Genomic DNA, 20,528 nt, shown 5'->3' with positions numbered 1-20,528 from the left:
GTACATGGGTAACAATATTGGTTGGCAACGTTTGGCAAAAAATTATATGAAGTAATAAAAGTAGAAGAGAGTTTACTTACACTTGTTGACATCGCCATCTTTGATCCTTTGTTAATGCAACCTAGTTACGTGACGCGTATAGAGGGCGGCAAAATCATGAGTGGTGCTAGATTAAAAAGTGCTAAAATGTCCCGCTTCAACCACTGAACTATAAATACGTGGAAGTCGTGTACACCCAAGCAAAACATCGCCGGCAAACTCGATAAGTCACGTGACCGCAGCCATTTTGCTAGGTCAATTGTTCGAGAACGCGCCGTAGAAGGCAAGATGCAATATGTTTTCTATATGTATTTCGTAATTAGGTTGCATTAACAAAGGATCAAAGATGGCGATGTCAACAACTGTAAGTAAACTCTCTTCTACTTTTATTACTTCATATAATTTATTCGTCATTTTGTAACCATTACTATACATTTTTTGCCAAACGTTGCCAACCAATATTGTTACCCATGTACAGCAGTCGTGACCTCAGATTCTAAACATAACTAGCAGTTTGGCGCATTTTTATAGTTATCGGTACGTAGGAGCCTATACATCACAATGCCAGGTGTTAGGCACCCATGGGCTCATATCATCTCGCGTGCGAAGGAATATCATTCATAATAAAACGCGACACACACGACACATCCATTTACTACTGGGCTTTCGCCCACATAAAACATCACACATAATTAGGGATTTCACATTCTGCTATGACACTTACCCAATCATTTAGATCCTTCCGTGACTTCTCCTTGAAGTTTCTTCTAAAAAATATGTATATTTTCTTGATCTTTAGTGAAGATTTCATGGAGATAAAATTTGGTCAGCGCCGATATCAATTTTCGTCTAAAGAGGGCGCGCGATTTATATTCATATCAAAGACACGACAAGGGAAAGACTAGGCACCTACACTATTTTACACGCAAATTGACGCAGGTCATTACGCAAAGTCCGTGAAGTGTCCAATCTTTTCATTGTAAAGACTTTGGTATACCGTATTATTGATGTTCGTTAAAGCCTGTACTGCTGGTTTCGTTCCAGGCACGTATATTTTTTTCAATTTTTCTTTATTAGTCATCGTTTTAAATTAATTGCAGAAAAGTGTTATCGCCAATAATAATCTTGAATTATGTTTTTGAAGGTATTTCATTTATTGGTGCCCATAATTTATTTCCCAATTGATCACAATATTTGCAATTTTGTCATAATTTTTCTTTTTGAAAATTATGCTATTTTGTGACTAAGGCTGCGTCTCGTCTGCTCTTTCTACCGGTAGTATCGATATCAATGGATTCTAGTTTGGAAGCCTTTCGTGAAACGGGTTTAGTAAGATTGGAACTTACTCAGTGGTTGATGGATAAAGATATGACTAACTTGTCCAGGTGTTGAGAAACGGGCCCCTGGGTAACGCTCAACCACACACTGTGCACGGCCGGTGTAGCGGCGGATTTGGGGAAATCGGCGGATACCGTATCTGCCTGCAGATATCGTTCTAAATATATCGTTTTTAATCGGAACCATATCCGCCGGGTTTGACGGGGCTTGATGTTTGCAGATTTTGGTCCTCGGCGGATTTGGTAGCGACTTGCAAAACCGCTACTCCGCCAGACCAAAAAAAGCTTCGGTCTCTGTTCCTCTGAACTCCGTTGGCTCCACTCACCAAATACAGAGACTGAAGTTCTATCTCGATCTGTACAGGGACTCAATGGCCATATGTTTATGTATTAAGTTCGAATAAACCAGGATTCAGGAAGTGGGAGTTGCGCGACAGCCGAAGTAAGAGTCACTGTTTTTTCCCCTTTTAAGTTTATCTTTTCCTTTTGGTGCATTTCAGGCCAAAACGGAATAATAATCTTTATTTTGGACAAGTTCTTTTGATATATTTTTATGGAATAAAGACAAAAATCGATGAGCCCTGACGGGGGGATTCTGCATTGTTAACCCCCTAATTGTGGCTGCACGATAGCTAGCCGTCTGTGTACAAGGAGAAATTAAAAAGAATTAAAATGTTAAAAAACTCCTCGAAACAGACGGCTGCCAGCTGTCTACAAAACCGCGAGAGGGCGCGCTCTTTTTGCTGACTCAAAATCGCGCATGGAAAAGTGTGATGAAATTTGTTGCATGACACCACATCAAAATTTGCTTACTGCTCTCTATCCTTTCCCCTCGGTGATCGGGTGTCGTCATTTTCTAAAATAAGATTATTGGCCGTTTCTGTCGATACCAAACACACTGGGCGATGAAGTGAATTTGTGCAACAAAATGGGATGGAAAAGTTTGAGTACCGTAAGTGATGGTCTATTTACCGCACCTTTTTCTCGGCGGGATAGAAGCAAAAGTAGGGGGTGCGGTTTATCCATGGTGATAGCTCTGAGCCAGCCCCTCGTAACCCCTCCCGAACATGTACCATGGCATAGACGCCTGCCAGTTCACAACACATCAAGTGGCCGGGCGTAGCCGCCTAGGGCAATGACATTTAGAGGGGTATGCAGGGACTCAGTTTTATAATTATGAGGGGAGCAATAAAAAGCTCTCCTAGAACTTTTAAGGAGAGCGGTAGAGGAGCACTGCAAAAAGCTCTTCTTCAACATACAAGGGGAGCTTTTTGTCCAATTAACAAAACAGATGGAGGAAATATATGTACTTAGTTACAATCAACAACCAAAGGAAGGAAACAATCGAATATGCAATATTTATAATTGTTTTACAATGTATTGTAATTAGATTGTAAAACCTGTTTGAGTGAGGTTTTGACTTTGGCTAGAAGTTAAGTCACTGACAATTTTTTATTTCAGGGGCTCCATTTTAATTTTTTTGTCAAATTTTGGGGCTAATTTTGCATTTCGGGGGCTTTTTTAAAATGCTACTTCTTTGTATTTTCAGGAATACTTGTTCACTTTTTAATGAATTATTACTTTTTGTTAAATATTGTATGATTTTTAAAGTTATTTTTTCATGCTTAGAATCTTGGATGTGGGTGTGTGTGGGTGTGTGGCACTGTGCGTGTGTGTGACTGTGATTTGGACTTGGATATAAATGAATTCAATATCTAATTTCTACTCCGTCTATTCCAGTACAATACCCTGAACTCAGCCATGTACATGTAATAAAGGCCCACATACCCTAACTTTTCCTGAAGTTCTTTGAAAACGCAGATCTCCACGAAAATTTCTCATTTCACATTTCTCTATGGGGGAGTCTAAATTCGGTGAGAATGTATTCATTAAGAACTTAAATATACATGACAATGAAGAAATCATCAAACTTTATTGGCAGTTTTGAATAATATACCTGAAATGTAAACTCTGTCTGAAACAGAAAATCACCATCATTGAGGCCTTTACTGAGCGAATTGTCCCCCAGAGCTCTGGCAGAGAGACAGAGCTCCGACTGGCTACATGCGCCAATGCGTACGTGCGTAAGCCTGCCGCTGGCCTTGTAAAATAGATGGAGCTTTGTTTGATGATTTATTTTCTGCTATTTACCTCATCCCCTAGAAAAAGAAAATAAATGATTTTTTAGTTATAATTAATAAATAAGGTAACTTATTTTGGATGTTAATAGGCCGTTTTGAAAAGCAAAGCCGAATGACAACTCACCAATGCTAGGTTACTAGACTCTGAATTGTGATATCTGTAGGGGAAACATGTACATTAGAAATTGTACATGGTGCGTGGTAGTCATAATGGACCCCTATACATGCAACTGTTTCCCAACCGTTGCGTTGATTTTTTTTTCCATACCTGGTACCATGTGTATGGAAATACGTGGTACAGAAAAAAAGACGCAACTTCGGAATTTGAAACTGCGTTCCTCGCTATTTTCAAGGCTTATTCATGATTTTGAGTGTGGATATTGGATGATTTTTAAATGGTAAGCAGAGCTCGAACATATGGCGTTAGTGGGCCGTTGAGTTGTTATCACTTGGCAATGATTTTGGGTGATTTCGAGGGCGACTTTAGGCATTTCCGCGCAGCTCAGCGATCGCGAGGCGCGCTATTAATCGCGCTACCTAAAATGGATTAAGGCGCGCATGTAGCGCGCGATCGCTCTCGCCCGCCTTAAAATCGAGTCCCTGGGTATGAGCCGCGGGTAATGGGAAGCGATTATTTCGATCTTAATCAAATATTGTCCATAAAAGTTTGATTAACAAACGCTCCTACCTTCATGACACTAATTTCGACTTTATTCTTAAGTCATTGATTCAAAACAGGCCGTGTACACGTGCATGAAAAATGGACTTTCAAAACGGGCCTAATCGGGTATTGATTTTTCTACTTGGGTACCCGAGGCTTCCTGGCGGGACCCGGGTACCCATGTTTTAGTCCCAGCCCTACATCAACATCCAATCTAGAGTGGAGATGTAGTTGCAGAGAGTTGTGGCCAAGATTTCTTGAAGTCTGATGTCCATTGGCAGAGTGTGGGTAACAACTTCAACATCATCTGATAAGCAATGCATGAAAGTACCTGTCGCCATATTTAGAGCAAGACTCTGAATCTTCTTTCACTTAATAATTCCCAATCTCTATATCATGTTAACAGGGTGTCTGTTGGAGATTCAAGAAGGCTCATTGTTGGAGAGCAGAGAAGAATATCAGGTGATCAGAGGAGGCATGTAAGTGACTTAAGGAGACCTTTAAGTGATCAAAGGATTGAAAGGAGACTCTCTGGTGACCAGAGAAGGTTATCAGCGGATCAGAGAGGCATATCTGGTGATCAGCGGAGAGTTTCAATAGATGCATTAGGAGTACGGGGTAGAGGCGGAGGATTAACAGTACAGAGGTAAGGATTCTTTGCAATTTACCAGTCAAAGTAATATGTCGTTATTTAATATCTTCATCAAGTAACTTATAAAAGTGAGATGGATGATGGGGATAAGTAAAAAAGAATGAACACCCAAGAATTAAACAATGATTAAAAAATGATTTCCAACATTTTTGTGATTTTTTTTTCAAACAGGCTTTCACTGATGGAGAGACTTGGGGCACCGCCTGCTAAGAGACCTAACCTGGGAAGTCCATTTAGCAGGTTAGTGCTTGATCAGCAATTACTATATGACCAGATTTTACACAGTAACATTCAGGCAATCTGATATCTGTTTTCTTTTTTATCATATAGCCTGATCTTATAACATTTTATTTGAACCAATACTACATTATGAAAGGAGCCTTTACCATGATGCCTAATTGATTGATAAAGGCAGGAAATCGAGAGAAAAATATTGATCAAAATTTGATTAGAGCAAGCAAAGAATCTCATGCAAACAGCTGCCCTATATACGTCATGTAATACAGATTCCATGAATTTCTGTACATGTCTAATTGTTTGAAAAGTATTTCAATGATACTAAAAAATACTTTTCTCATAGAAGTCTGTTTGAAATGGTGTGTCTGATGATATTATTTAAGTACCTGTGACTAGTTGAGTGGCTTTGTTAGGATTTTTTGCCAAACTTTCATTAACACATTTCCCTATTTTACTACTTTTATGAAAACCAACTTTACAAATTAAATGGCATGCTTGATTAAAACTTAGGAATTTATTACAGTATGTGAGTATTAAGAAATTGCTATGAAACTGGTTAAGTATATAATCTCATATGTTCTATGTTTAAAAAGATACTGTATAAGATCATAAATCATTTGATTCATTTGTTATAAGCCTGTGAATTCTGGTTGGGTAAATTGCTTACATGGGTACAAAGTAGCATTATAAGTGTTTGTATGTTTTTGTGATTTTTTTTTAGGCTAGGAGGAAGAGTTGGACCAAGGAACCGAGCCCCCAGTGATGATGAGGATGAGGACATGGATTATAAGGTAAGGATTAGGTTGATAATACTCATGCAATTTACACGTATACAGCACCAATTCAACCATGTAAAGTGCTAATTTATTACATGAACAGGACTTTTTCTTTTTAACCCTACCTAGACCGAGAGGGGGGGGGGGGGGGGCGCACAAAATGTACGACGCCCGGGTCCACGGTTCCAAAATTACGCAACATTTTGTAAGTGCATGTCAGCCCCAAAATAGCCCCAAAACATGATTTTTTGTACAGAGTCAATACATGTGTTTTCAACCCAAAATCATAATACATGTATGATTATTTTTAGTGTTGCTGGTATAAATGGATTTGTTTTATGCTGTTTATGATTTCAATTATGATTTCAAAAAGAGTTCCCAATTAAGTCCATCGAAAAAACAATGATAAACTAAAAGTAAAAAAAAACCAAAGAAATAAACAGGAAATTGCGAAAACAATATAATATATAAGAAATTGATCTGATATTACAATTTCTTTCATGTACATTTGCTAAGAATACCACAAAGAGTTTCTATACCAAAAATTAGAACATTTGGAGCTTATTTAGGGAGTTAGAGGAAAAAGTATGATTTTGCATACTAATTATGCATAAATTAGCATAATCACTAAATAGCAATTTGCATGAAATAAATTACTATACAATTTTGTAGATTATGTACCAGACAACATGCGTGCCAATTTTCGGCGCGATCAACGGCCAAGATCTCCCGAATCGCCCGGCCTAGATAGGGTTAAGGATTCAACTGAGATAAGGCGTCAGAGATTGTAACTCTCTATCGTCTAAGAATTTTTGTTAGCACTCAGCTCCTCTGGATTAGAAGAGTAATTGATTTGTGGAACCAATTTCTGTTATGTACTAGTGATGGGATGTAAATCTTTCAGTTTTACCTCTTTTTGTATATTTTTTTATATTATAAATGTAAATAGCTGTTTTTAGAAATAGTTGTGTGTGCCTTATTCGTCAAGAAAGGTGAATAGCCCATGATTCTACAATTAACATTTCCATTGACCAACATTTTACAATGATTTGTTAACTACAGGCAACACCTTTTTTCCCTCTCTTTCCTCATTGACAGCCTCTTGTTCAATCTTCCGTGGTAACTACCCTAACAACAGTGACACAAAAAACTCGCCAACAGACCATCAAAGAAGTACAGAAAGACAAGAAGAGTGTTGATAGGTGAGGGGCTTAATTTGTGTGAGGGATAAGATTTGTTTGTGATTATCTATATCTGAAATAAGTTAGAGTCCACTTTTCTTGAAGAGATAAACAAAATACTACAGAGTTGTATATGGCAAATATACAGGTTCATCTGCTCTAGCATAGGTCAAAAGTAAAAAATAAATATTGCATCCATTTCAGAAAAAAAAAATTAATTAGAAGTCATGGTTGCAATGTTTGGTGATTTACAGTTCATTTTCAGCTTTTTTTTTGCCTTGCCAAAAATTGCTATTAGCTTAACATGCACTTCTTCAAAATAATCTTGGTTTAACAAAGTGAACTCGGAAACATATCCTCTTTATCTTTTCTATTGCGCTTAATACACTATAAGCCTTACTGTCATTTTTTCCTGTTTTTAGGAATAAGCGAATGTTTGGTCACCTATTAGGCACCCTGCAGAAGTTCAGAGATGAAAGTGATTCGAAGACAGACAAGGTTTGTATATGAACAAATTATTCCCCATGGAGTAAGTACTTTCATTTGGGGATTGTTGCACAAAAGGTTATGTTGGATTTTAAGTTACACTTTAACTAAGTGGTATCCCAGGGGGAGAGGAGTATAGGAGGAATATGCAAAGATTAAAAAAAAAGACTATTCAACAAACAGCCAATGATGGTATTATTGGAAGGGGTGGTATGATTTACACGATACAACATTGCTTTGACTTAGTTCATGTCATATTTATCACATCACTGCATTAGTTTTACTAGTAGTTCATGCTTAGGAAATGCAGGAGGTTGTGTAGTCCATTTAGATTTCTTGTTGAATGATAATAAACCAGTTGGCACTTGGCATAAGTTTGGGGAATTACATGTCTGTGAAATGATCCTAGGTTATACTTATTAGCTAACTTTTATTTTCATTGATAAATACAACCCTCTTTTTATAATCACTGAATTTGCAGGATAAAAGAAGAAAGGAGATTGAGAAGAAGCTAGAAGAGAAAGCTGTAGAAGAGAAGAAAGCTGTGGCAGAAGAGAGGAAACTATTAATGAAAGAGCGGAAAGATAAACAGGCAGAGCTCAATCGTTTAGAACAGTTGGTTGAACTCACTCAAGAGGTAGGTATTAATGTTACCGTGGTAAAGTCTCTTTTCTTGTTGACACTCAGTTGTCTAGAGTGATGATTTTTTTCTCTTTAATCCTCATAAGAGGGGCTTTATTTGTTAATAGGATATTTACAATCGTTTTAACAAAAGTCACATACAAAAATATACATAGATGAAATAATGAAACAGGAACTAAAGGATTAAAAGAACCTTTGAGACCTGTTTTAAATCAAGTCTCTTCTGATTACATTTTCTTTTTAAATAACTTCGAAGTTCTACCTTTAGATCTTTCATGAAATAAAAAGCATGAGTCATATGCTTGTCGTTTCCAAAACATTTTCTAATATAATTCCTATAGATTACAAATTGTGAAAAATTTATAATAAGGTTAACCACATTCATTTCTGTTTCTTCTATTTCATGACCTATCACGATAATTTTTTCGTTCAAAACAATCTTTACATCGATCAAAGCATTTATTAATTTAGAAACAATTTTCCAAAAAACTGTTACCACTTGACAAGTAAAAAGAATATGAATACTGGTTTCTGGAACTTTACAAATATTACATAAAATATCATTTTTAATTTTCCATTTGCAAAGGTTGTCTTTACTTGGTAGTATTCTATGAATTAATTTAAAATTAAATTGTTTAATCCTGTTGTCGTTTATAAAATCCAGTTTAAACTCTAATAATCGTTTCCAATTAAACTCAAGAGGCAAGCCCAAGAAATCGTTCCAAAAATAAATACAAGGGAGGTCTCTTTTCTCCTTTTCAATCATCAAATGATAAAAATGTCTGGCTTTCATGCCATTGATTTCTATACAGTCACCTGTTGATATTTCAATAGTGCTGGATTTCGATGACATGCTATTTACATTTCGTGCACTATTACGTAACTTGTCAAGCCAGAACTTCGGGAACGCATTTTTTATTTTCAACAATTCAAAGGTAGAAAGTAATTCTCTTTCTTTGAAAATAGTGCATATTGAATCAATCTTCTTCCATTCACCACCTGTTACGATTTGTTTAACTTTAAAAATATTGTTCTTTATCCAGTTAGGAAAATATAATACATCTTTTTTATACTTTATGTTACTATTGTACCTAATAATTTCGTTTTCAATATTCGTTACTTTAAACATATCAATATACTTTAAATCAGCCCATGAACAGAACATGTCAACATAAAATATGGGCAAATGTTTTTTCATACAAATACGATACATATCACTCTTTTTGCAATTAAAAGTCAAACAAAGAGGCAAATCCTCGCTGATTTTATGAGTCCAATATTCAAACAGGGTTTTCCAAGCATTGTCTTCACCTGTAAAATATTTATTGATCGACATTTTGTATTTAAGTCAACCATTCCTAATCCCCCTTCTTTTTCAGGATTATGACAAATATTACGTTTCACCATTTCTTTTTTGGAATTCCACAAAAAATTGTAAACTAGTTTATTAATATCTTTGATTATTTTAGAAGGGATTGGTACTGCCGTAGCAGTATGTACTATCTGTAACATTACTAAAAATTTTATTACCACCACTTTTCCATGTAATGATAATTTTCTCATTTTCCATGAGTCAAGTGTATTTTTTATTTTTTGAACTTTATTTTCCCAATTGAGAGATTGAACAACAGAATATTTTTTTCCAACAAAAACACCAAGACATTTTATAGGATCTTCAGTAAAAAGAAGATTGTTAGTTTCATTGTTGTTTATATTCATTTTCATAAGATTTGATTTAGTCCAATTGATGTTTGGCCCAGCATATTTTCCAAAGGTCTCGACTTCTTTCATTATCTTTTTGATGCATTGTATAGAATCAGTAAAAATTGTTGTATTGTCTGCATATTGTACGATACGTATATCTCTATCGTTCAATCTATGTGGAATTTGGATCCCTTGTATTTGATTATTTTGTCTAATTTTCTTAGCTAAAACCTCTGCAACAATAATAAATAAATATGCCGAAAGTGGGCAACCTTGCCTTACGCCTCTCTCTATTGCAAATTTATCTGATATCCAACCAAAATTTAAAACACGTCCACATGCACCATTATATAACGTTTCTATCCATCTTAAAAACGAATCTTTAAAATTGAGTTCTTTTAACAAAAAGAATAGGAAATCATGATTCATGGTATCGAAACCTTTTTTGAAATCTAAAAACATCACAACACCTGGTTTCTTTGTAAACACACAATAGTCAATAGTATCTTGAATCAATCTAATACATTCAGAAGCAGATCGGTTTTTTAAAAATCCAGCTTGATCTTGTGATATCAGTTTATCTATCACTTTCTGTAATCGTAAAGAAAGGATACGGGCAGCAAGTTTATAATCAATGTTTAGCAACGAAAATAGGGCGCCAATTATCTAAGAGTTTTTTATCACCCTTTTTATACAATAAGGTAAGTATGCCCTGTCTTTGTGAACAAGACAACTGTTTCTTTTCATGACCTTCATTGAGACTATCAATTACCATATATTTGATTTCCTCCCAAAAGCATTTATATATATTATCTAGAGTGATGATAGTTTCAAAGGGACTTTTCCACTGCTTATCTAATAAATGATGGTTTGATTTTGACTTCTCCTAAGATTTGTTAATTTTTCCAAGTATAATTGTCTTGGTATCAACTGAAATGAAAGTTAAACAAAATAGGGAAAGAAAGTATCAAATAAGGCGAAATGTCTGAAAGTTATAGAAAAGTAATGGCAACCCTTTAGAATTCTTACTAATCCTCTCAGAAATCAATCGTTGGTTAATATATTTAGATCATGATGGTAGGGTATCATAAGCCAGGTGTATGTTTTATATTGAATTGGTGCAAAACTGTAGAAGTTCTATAGTTATCCTCAATTTGATTTCAAGAAAAAACATTTATGAAAGACGTTAGCAGAATTATTATATCATTTGAGAAATATTTTGTCCACAGCACAAGGATTGGGATGTTCACTCTGGCCTTTTGAGTAACTTCATCCGCACAAGGGCAAAACCCTACATCTTCTACAAACCTGCCAAATGGACTCTGGGTACAGAGAAACTTTTCAAAGAATCTAAGCAGATATTAAGTGGTTAGTCAATGATGTGGTACATCTTGTACATCCTTTTACTTACTGTCTTGTATGCCATTTTTTAAATTGAAAAAGAGTGTTTTGAATTTGTGTTTGAGTATATTTTCTCACCAACAGAATATTTCTGTGACAACATTTTAGCTGCATGAAGATTTGTACTAACTTGTTTGATGTAGCTGATAAGTTAATATACTGATATTGTTACCCAGAAATTGAATATAGCATTTCATTTCTCCGATGGAGTTTTACTTTTTCCCAAGGGATTATATTTTGCCTGAAGCACTAACAAAATGCTCTCCCTTGTGGAAAGTATAGCTTCGGAGGGGAGTTGAAATGTTTATTAAACAGATAGACATGGCAATATCTGTTATTTTGAATCTTTATATCCCATGTACTAATTAGTATCTTCTTTTTCTCGTAGCTGCTGTTGAGAAGCGTAAAGATGAGCTTGCAATAGAGATTGCTGAGTTAGAAGGGAAACCCAAGAAAGAAGAGAAAAAAGAAGAAGATGGAGAATCTACGGACCGGAGAAGGAGCGGAGAGGACAGAAGGAAGAGTGGCGAGGAGAGAAGACGGAGTGGGGAAGAGAGAAGACGTCGTCATAGTAACCGTGATGAGGTAAAGGGTAAGATGGATGATAGGGATAAATCACATAGGGGAGATAGTGAGAAGCATGGAAGTGATGAGAAACGAAGAGACAGGAAGAGGACAAAGCATGAAGATGAAAAAGAAGCTAAGGTCTCCAAACCTAAAGACATTAATGAAGAAAATCTTCACTCTTCCAAAGACACAGAAGATAAACCTGTGAAAGAGACAACTGCCGAAACCGTCCTTGATCACCCTGAAAAAGAAGAAGAAAAGGAAGATGGTGAAGGTAACGATGGTAAGATGGAAGGTAAGTATGAAGAAGAGATGAAGGTGGAGGATGTTGGGGACGTCATGAAAGAAAATGGTCAGGATAAAGAAAGTAAAGAGGGAAAGGAGGAAGGATTGCAAGGGCTGGCTGATGAAGAATGGGGTAATGTAGGATGGGGTGATGATGATGATGCTGTAGAGAAACCAGCAGCAACTGATAGTACGGCAGGTCAAGTAGACGAGGGTCAGAATGATCAAGAACAGTTGGACTATATTTATGATGACCTGTGAAGGCTTGCTTTCGATATTAAGTCCTCAAATATTGTCTTCAAAATACCTAGTATCATTATTTCATGATTTTTAAGGATTTGTCTTTGAAGGGAGTAGTTCATTGAGAAACCATCGGCTATCATTTGATTTGTAAGGTTGAATAATAGATTCATGAATTTTATCCATCCTCCACAATTGGGATAAGGATGGCTTGTGATATGCAACCGGTCATTATGATGGTTTTTATTCAGGATTCAACTTCAAAAATAAAATCAATAATGCAGGTTTCATCTAAAATGATTTATCTTAAGAATGACCATCTTTCTTGACTTTCTATTTGATGTCCTCCATTTTCTTCTCTTTTTCCCTTCAAGTTAGATAACATTGCACTTGATATCGGGATGCATTCAAGGGAAATGCCAACTCCATTCATACAGCCAGTAGTTAGAAAGCAGTGGAGGGTAAATATTTGATATGAAGAAAGGAGAGAGAGAGAGAGAAAGGGTGGGGGAGGGAGAAGGGGAGATTATTGGGGGTAGACAGAAATGAAATTGAAGGAGGGAACTACCTTTTCGATGTGCCATTTATACAGCTTAATAATCTTTCAGTGTGAATTTGTAAAATCCAGGAAAGCAAGCGATTCGCATTTCTTCATTTCATATAACTCGAGCTAGTGTGTAATACTGGGTTGTCTTTTTTTTAAGGGGGGGGGGTGGGGTGGGGTTAATAACATTAAAAACATTTTTAGATTCAAGTTTATATACAATTGTTTTCAAGAAAAGTTTAAATCAATGAATACCTCATTCCTATTCACAATGACTTCACACTGCCATGCAGTGGGCCTTTGTAATTTTCTATTCGCGTACACTTTCAAAACGTTATTTAGATGGTCGTCAAAATAGTCTAGCTTTTGTGACTCTTTAGTTGAATGGGCAAAAATGTGTGTTCATTCTACAAACACCTATTAGGCAAGTGTGTAGTGCACTGTAGCTACATGTAAATGCATCTCTGCAACATACAGCCATTTATGTCTCATTTTCTCATAAATTTACTTTTGAATAATTTATATTCCATGAAGTACATCTCATGGTAATGGCATAGGCTTCTATTTTAATGCATGTTTGGCCGAGAGGGAAATATGACCAAACTCTGATAGGCTAGTGTGCTCTGCAGGATTTGATTTTGGTGCAAGCACCAAAGACCTCTCTTTTTTCCTCAAACCACCAATTCCATCAAGTTTTCATGAATAAACGACCAAGAAACTTACTATTTGCTCCCAAAATGACCTTTTTTGAAGAAAACAATCATGCTGGTGTTTCTGGGATTTAAATGCAGCCATAATCTGATTATTTTAAAACTTACAAACATTCCTGACAATAGGAAGATATAGAAAGCAGCAGGTAAGAGAGAGAGAGAGATTTTATGAGAGTGGAGTGGGAAAGAAAGCCTTTGCATATTTTAGAATCAAGTCAAATCAAGATTTGATTAGAAATTTAATGTTTAATGAAATATTCAGTTTTTTTTTAAATAGGATGCAGGTGTGAAAAAAAAATGTATGAATTGGTTATTCCTGTGATTTTCCTAAATATATCCAAACTTGTACTTCAAGAAATTTTCCAGTAAATCACAAGGCAAAATTAAATGGGTTGAGAAAGGCACTGTAAAAATATCAGATAACTCTTCCTATAATAATCTTTCACTTGTTCTTGTTATATGTAATGTACTTCTTGTATACTCTGACAACTTGTGGGTGTGTATTGTGTGTATACTGCTTGAGTGGTAAGAAATTGACATTTTGCACTAGTCATGTATGGATTAATATTATTTTATTTATATTGCACTGTTGAATATTTTATGATCAGTGTGAAGATAAGTTGGGCATATATCGTGGCAGTATTTAAGAGTGTATTTGAAAGCAAAAAGCCACATATTTTGGACATTTGAATCGGTCTATTAATGCCATACAAGAGAAACAGAAAAAGAGTCATTAAAAACAAATGGCTGTTATGGACTAAAGAGACTGGCTTTCACTATACACTGGTGGTCACTAATATAGGGTTTACTAAATGAAGCCTGTGGTTAGCATTATAAATCCCAAAAATATGTCTATCTCCATTTCAATTCATTACTAGACTGTATGAATGTGTTTGCCCAGGAGATAAGAAATAAAACTGCATTTTACAAGATGAATTTTGCATTTTTACATGAAAATCTATTTCATTCTGGTGCCCGAGGCGATCAAATAAAATGTTTGCGTGTTTTCTTTCTGTTTGATGAATAACTTTTTATTTCTTAGCATGGGAAGGGAGGAGAATATCAGAATATACTCTCCATAAGATAAGTGTTTAGGGCATTTTAGGAGAAAAATAGAATTATCGTTTTTATTATTATTGAGAAAGGGCAGAAGATATCTCAGATTTAAATATTTGATATTATCACAGAGAAATTGGCTGTTGGATGAAACTGTAACTGCTCTATACTTCTGCAAGATTGGCTTGTTAGACAATACTCAATTATAATTCACATTTCTGACCCTTTACCAAAGCTTAAATTACTTTTCTTATAATTACCAATGTAGTCCCATATGAGAAGTTAAATCCTACGTAGTCTTTTCACTTTAAAATTGACTCAATTATAATTCACGTTATCACCCGTATCAGACATCTGAGCTGGTAATTTACAAAACCATATTGCCCTAGATTTTCTGAATATCTGGAAGGGATAGGTATATTGTTTGTAGTTTGCTCGGTCTTTATGCGCGTATTGACTTTGCATGCAGAGACGACGCAAAATATACTTTTGTATTTTCCCTGGTCTCGCATCCGGGCATTTAAGGATGCGTAGAAAGAGATATGCTTCATAATAATCTGCGCAGCAAAAATATGCATCACAAGAAAAACACTGAATCCGGGCGCTGGATATGCGTCCTTAGTGACGCTATCTTATAATTACAAGTTCGTCATAATGGTAAAGTGCAGAGCCTGGCCCCTGGTATTTAACATGACAAAGTAGAACCATATTCTTAAAAGAAATATATCAATTTTCATAATTTTTGCTCTAGATGTCTGATTTAGATGATAATATAAATATTGACTGGCTCTTCTTTCGGGAACATCAAATATTTTGCCCTTAAAAGAACCATATTGCCCTCGTCTAATGACTCAAGCCAATATGATTCTGTTGCGGACAATATATTTGATGTTCCCCTCAAGGCCAGTCAATATTATATCATTATTGACCCTTTACTAAAGCTTGAATTACTTTTCTTATAACTACCAATATAATCCTATATGAGAAGTTACATCCTACTAAGTGTTTTCAGTTTAAAATTTACTTTTGTTTCCTAATTTCTACATATTTAGTTCATTTAATTTGAAGGGGAAAAAAATTATGTATATTTTGAAATTTGTTTTATTTCAGATCCCTTTCTTCCCATAAATGAATTTGTTTTAGAATCTGGAATTTTCCCACCTTTTTTTTTTAAGGGGGGGGATTGATAGTCCATCTTGAAATTTTTGACATAAATATTTGCAATATTTTAGGGGGATTTCCTTGTTTCTTGGAATTTCTCAAAATTACAACTTTTTTTTTGTTTACTGTAAAAAAAAATCCTCATTACATCAATAGCATTAGTAGTTTTGTTCATATATCCCTTGATTCAATTTCTTGTTTATGAAGCTTACCTAATATATTTTTTTAAGGACTCACCAAAAGTTTCAATCACAGCATTTGTATATTTTTCCTTTTTTTGAAGAGGAAAACTTAATTTTGAAATGTCCAAATGCAAGGGGACAGTGTGTAAAGCCCAAACATTGTGCAAAGAGAGTACTGTTTTTCCATTCTGTCTGGCAAGTGTCTTGAGTGCTGATTTTCTGAAACTTATTGATCAAATTTAGTCTTACATGTAAAATTTTGTTCAATCCTTACTTTGACGAGGAGTGGATACTGTTGTATACTGGCATTGTAAATTAATGGTAGATAAATTTACTTCATTGAAAATTAATTTGTGCTATATTCCTTGTATCTAGTATTATTACTATTGGTAGAGTATATATACCTGCATACATTGCCAATTGTTTAACATGATAGTTATGCAACATCTTTTGCTAATGCCTCATTTCCACTGTCCTTTGATCCGTTACGAATGCCACAATTGGCCTTTTGTAACTGATCATGAATATTATTGGATCATTCAGATCGCCACGACTGATGTTATCTGATACAATCACATTGTGGCGCAAATCTTGACAGTGAGAACTAGGTATTAAGCAGAAGCTGCTATCACTTATCTTTTCCAAACCAATGGGTTAATTATAATAGCAATTAAGTTTAGTGATAATTAGAATTCAGCTAGGTTCAGGGGCATTGCTAGATCTTCTCAAAATTAGATAATAATCAATGAATCTGTTTAAAAAAAGGTCAACTCTTATGGGGAGTTGCAAGAAACTTGCGATCAATTGCAAGTCAATTTTCCCTAAATCAAGCATATGCCGTGCAATTAATTGCAAATTTGTGATTGACCGCTAATCTGCTTCATGAAACAAGGAGTGTAATCTGATTTGCTATAGTTAAAAGTGATCAATCAATCGTAACATTGCAATGGAATATTTGCGATTGATTGCAAATATTTTCTTGCAACACCCCCTTGGATTGCCTGACCTGCTCCTCACAAGTCACATTTTCTAGCAACGCTCCTACTCAGAATATTGTGCTTTACAGTGTATATTGATATGTATAATAAATTACTACCTTTTATTTCAGTTGATTTAAAAACAATTGTCATTGTGAATCTATTGAATAAGTTGTAAATTCTTTTGGAAATAAAAGGCATTGTAAGTTTGAGAGAGAGAGGGGGGGGGGTCGTGGTTAGTATGCCAAAAGAAAGGGGGTAAGAACGAGCATGTCCTTGGATAAGTCAAGGGGGGGATGTTAAAAAGCAATGAAAGGTTAGAGCTTTTAAAGCCTTAAGAAGGTCAAGAGATATATGTATATATAGAGGGAGAGAAGGGTTCCAAAAATTGGGAGGTATATAGAGAAAGGGGGTAGTTGGGGGGAGGACAACATTCAAAAGGGTGATGGGGAAATGTGGGTGGAGAGGTAAAGTATTGAAAAGTGAGAGAGAGCATGGATGGGTCAGAGAGAGAAGAGTGGGAGGGGACAGTTGTCAGAGTCAATAGAAAGGGAATAGCAAGGATAAATGGCAAGGAGTGAAAACAGAGATAGGGTTGCTCGTTTTTATTAGGACAGAGATTTAAACACCTTATGAGATTGAGAAAGTAGAGAGAAGTCAAAGAACAGATAGAAAGAGGGAGAAGGGATATCATCAAATTAGTATAATCACTTAAAATTCCTATAATAGCATAATGTTGAAACTCTAATCTTTCTAAGAGATGAAAACATTGAATATTCATGGATACTATTATCTTTAACAGATTATATTTTAGAGTCAAAGTGGTACTTTTTTCATTCACTATCTTCACAGTGTAGGCCTACCTTTAAACCCTTTTGAATTATCTGTATCACCATGCAAACCTTCAAATAAAGTAAAATCTTCAAAACCCGGAAACTCTCTCACCTTCCTCAAATGCTGCCACAAGACTCTTCATCTCATTAATAATCTTCTCATGCTACATGCCATCATATCTTGTCTGGTTATAACAGTCCTTTTAAGGACCTTTAACTCAAGAAAATATACGTAGTAGAATACCCTCTCATCCTTCGCTTCTTGCCTTTGCATTTTCACTCAATCTCTACCATTTCCATTTCTCATAAACTTTTCATCATTCTACTACCCACAGTCTGTCTGGAGCATCTGTTAATATACAAGAATCCATATACCGGTAGATCAACCATAAAAACAGTAATTAGCAAAAGATCTTAAGCCTGGGTGACACTGCGGGGACTATGTGTGTCAGAAAATTTGAGCATACATTACAAATTTGCGAACCATTCATAAAGCACCATATAGCCGTGCCAGTGCATGCTACTGCGTGGCATCGAAATAGAAATTCGTAGCACAAAAAATAGTAGGCACACCCCCTCGGGGAAGTGGCACGCAGCTCACGACTAGTTCACGACAGGATTGCTCATACTTTGCGCATAGGCTAAGCATACTTCATGCATAGTTTGTGAATAATGCACGCAAATTGTGCACGCAGAACACGTGATCAGTGTAAGAGGTCCTGATCAACAAACGTAGAGGACGTCAACATCAGAACGTTGGAATATTTAAATTTGTGCTAGATACGTCACAGAATAGGGTGTCAAGAATGTTTACTGAAAGCATGTCGGGACAGTGCGTGAATTATGCGCAAGCAATGCAGAAACATGTAAATGTCATGAATGTGTCAGGACAAAGCGTGCATAATACAGGCAAGTCATGTCATAAAATGTCCCACACTGTCACGCATCAATGCAGGCACCACAATGTGTCCAAGTGTAAACCGGGCATACTTCCTGAAGGTACATTCTTTGACTTGCATATTAAGCTCTACTTGAACCTTTTGCCTGTTTGGATGAATCTGCATTTAACCAGTTGACAACTCAGGAGCATTAAAACAAAGAAGAAGTGACCCATACATTTCCTTTCAATAATATAATTCATTTAATTCAAATTGCAAGAGGCATTTCCATGCATATCATATTCATTGAGTACTGACATATTGAGTGATATTGATAAAAGGCTCACAGGCTGAGTTGTACACCATCCTAATGAAATTGTACAATAAGAAAGGTAAAGTTACCCTACAGTTTTAAGCTTTCAAGCAATCAAATTTACTTCTCCACAATATATTTTTCTTATTCTTGCATTTATAAACCATTTGTAGAAGATATGATTTTTCTTCTCTACTTGCATTAAAGCTGAATAACATGGCCATTCCACTGAGAGTCAATCTGCTAAAAGAAGCATAGAGGCTATATATCTATATAATGACCTTAACATGTTAAAGCCTCATCTGTGCATATAAATAGCTTTAAAAAATGTTTTACATACTGCACTTATATGTTTACATAATGTTATAAAAGATGATATAAAATGTATTTAAAATACCGGTAAGGCAATACATTTTCAAAATAAATAATTGCACAAAAAGCCAACAAAATTTAAACATATAAAAAAATCTCACAGGATTGGGTGAGATCAATCTTTCAGCAATGCCCTCAATTATTAAGGGATGTATAATCAATAAGTGTTTGGTACCGTAAAATAAAAAATGGACATACTGAAGCTTTTTGATATGCACTCATCAGAGTAAAATCGCATGAATGACTAAAACGCTAGAGCAAAACAATATATAATAGAACTGTACAACCCAACGTTCAGCAGATCACATTAACCAACATGTGTCCGCCTCTATCAGAAATTGTCGAATTAGCGCACGTTCACAACCTCCGCATGCATGCAGAAAGAGTACCACTAGTACTGCGACGGATGGTGGTAGTAGTTCGGCTATTGCTAACCACTTGCTGAGCAACCAAGCATGCGCTGAACAATACTGTTCATCTTGGTTTAAGGTGTACAGCCGAGCAAGGAGTTTCACTCATTTGCGCCAGGAGTTTGTAAGAACCCTTGCGTTATTTTAGTTGCTTTGTTTCAATTTACGGCTGGTACTAAGCCTAACTTGTTTACCTTGACAACCAATCATGGCTCGCTGTTTAGCGTCCATTGTCTAGTTTCAATTCTATTATATATTTTGCTCTAGCTTTCATGCGATTTTACTCCGATGAGTGCACATCAAAGGGGCTTCAGTATGTACGTTTTTGGGGCTATTTTACGATTCTAAATCAGAAAGCAACTGCAATTTCATACCCCTTTCATAAACCCAATTATGCGGCTAATAGCAGCATAATTTGGTCGTAAAATTGGAGGAGGACCAGAGTTATCCGCATTATTCTGATGCTGCTATTATCCGCATAATAGCAGCACCGGGACAAGATTTTGAGTTTATGAAAGCATTCCAAATAATGCGGATAATTGCCATGGTGCGGTCACAAGGTCACCCTTTTCCAACACAACCGCATCGGAGGGGGCGTGTCCAGTTGTCATGACGACTATCCGCCTTTTTCAGGACGGGCGCTCGTAAAAATAATGCGGCTTATTTTCGGAGTTTGTGAACGCAATTTTTATTGAATTATCCGCATTACTCTTAGGCGGCTAATTGGAGGATAGGTTTATGAA

General features: G+C 35.8%; 1 protein-coding gene across 1 annotated transcript; it reads left to right on the top strand.

Moving 5' to 3' along the window:
- Window positions 1-385: 385 nt before the first annotated feature.
- Window positions 386-17,127, top strand: LOC129265575 (pinin-like). The gene is made up of 9 exons (XM_064101347.1): window positions 386-403; window positions 4,526-4,824; window positions 5,002-5,070; window positions 5,789-5,858; window positions 6,942-7,045; window positions 7,447-7,522; window positions 7,992-8,147; window positions 11,086-11,224; window positions 11,646-17,127. Exons 1-9 carry the CDS (start codon window positions 386-388, stop codon window positions 12,368-12,370), a joined length of 1,656 nt encoding a protein of 551 aa, XP_063957417.1. The 3' UTR covers window positions 12,371-17,127.
- The last annotated feature ends 3,401 nt before the right edge of the window (window positions 17,128-20,528 follow it).

Source organism: Lytechinus pictus, chromosome 7 (genome assembly GCF_037042905.1).
Source record: "Lytechinus pictus isolate F3 Inbred chromosome 7, Lp3.0, whole genome shotgun sequence".
NCBI lineage: Eukaryota > Metazoa > Echinodermata > Echinoidea > Temnopleuroida > Toxopneustidae > Lytechinus > Lytechinus pictus.
The sequence above is the reverse complement of the archived record's forward strand: the minus strand, read 5'-3'. Positions and strand labels throughout refer to the sequence as shown.

Excerpts from the sequence above, each read along its gene's own strand:
- LOC129265575 (XM_064101347.1), top strand. Across the intron at positions 5,071-5,788 it reads CTGGGAAGTCCATTTAGCAG|GCTAGGAGGAAGAGTTGGAC; the intron begins GTTAGTGCTTGA and ends ATTTTTTTTTAG. Across the intron at positions 7,523-7,991 it reads GTGATTCGAAGACAGACAAG|GATAAAAGAAGAAAGGAGAT; the intron begins GTTTGTATATGA and ends CTGAATTTGCAG.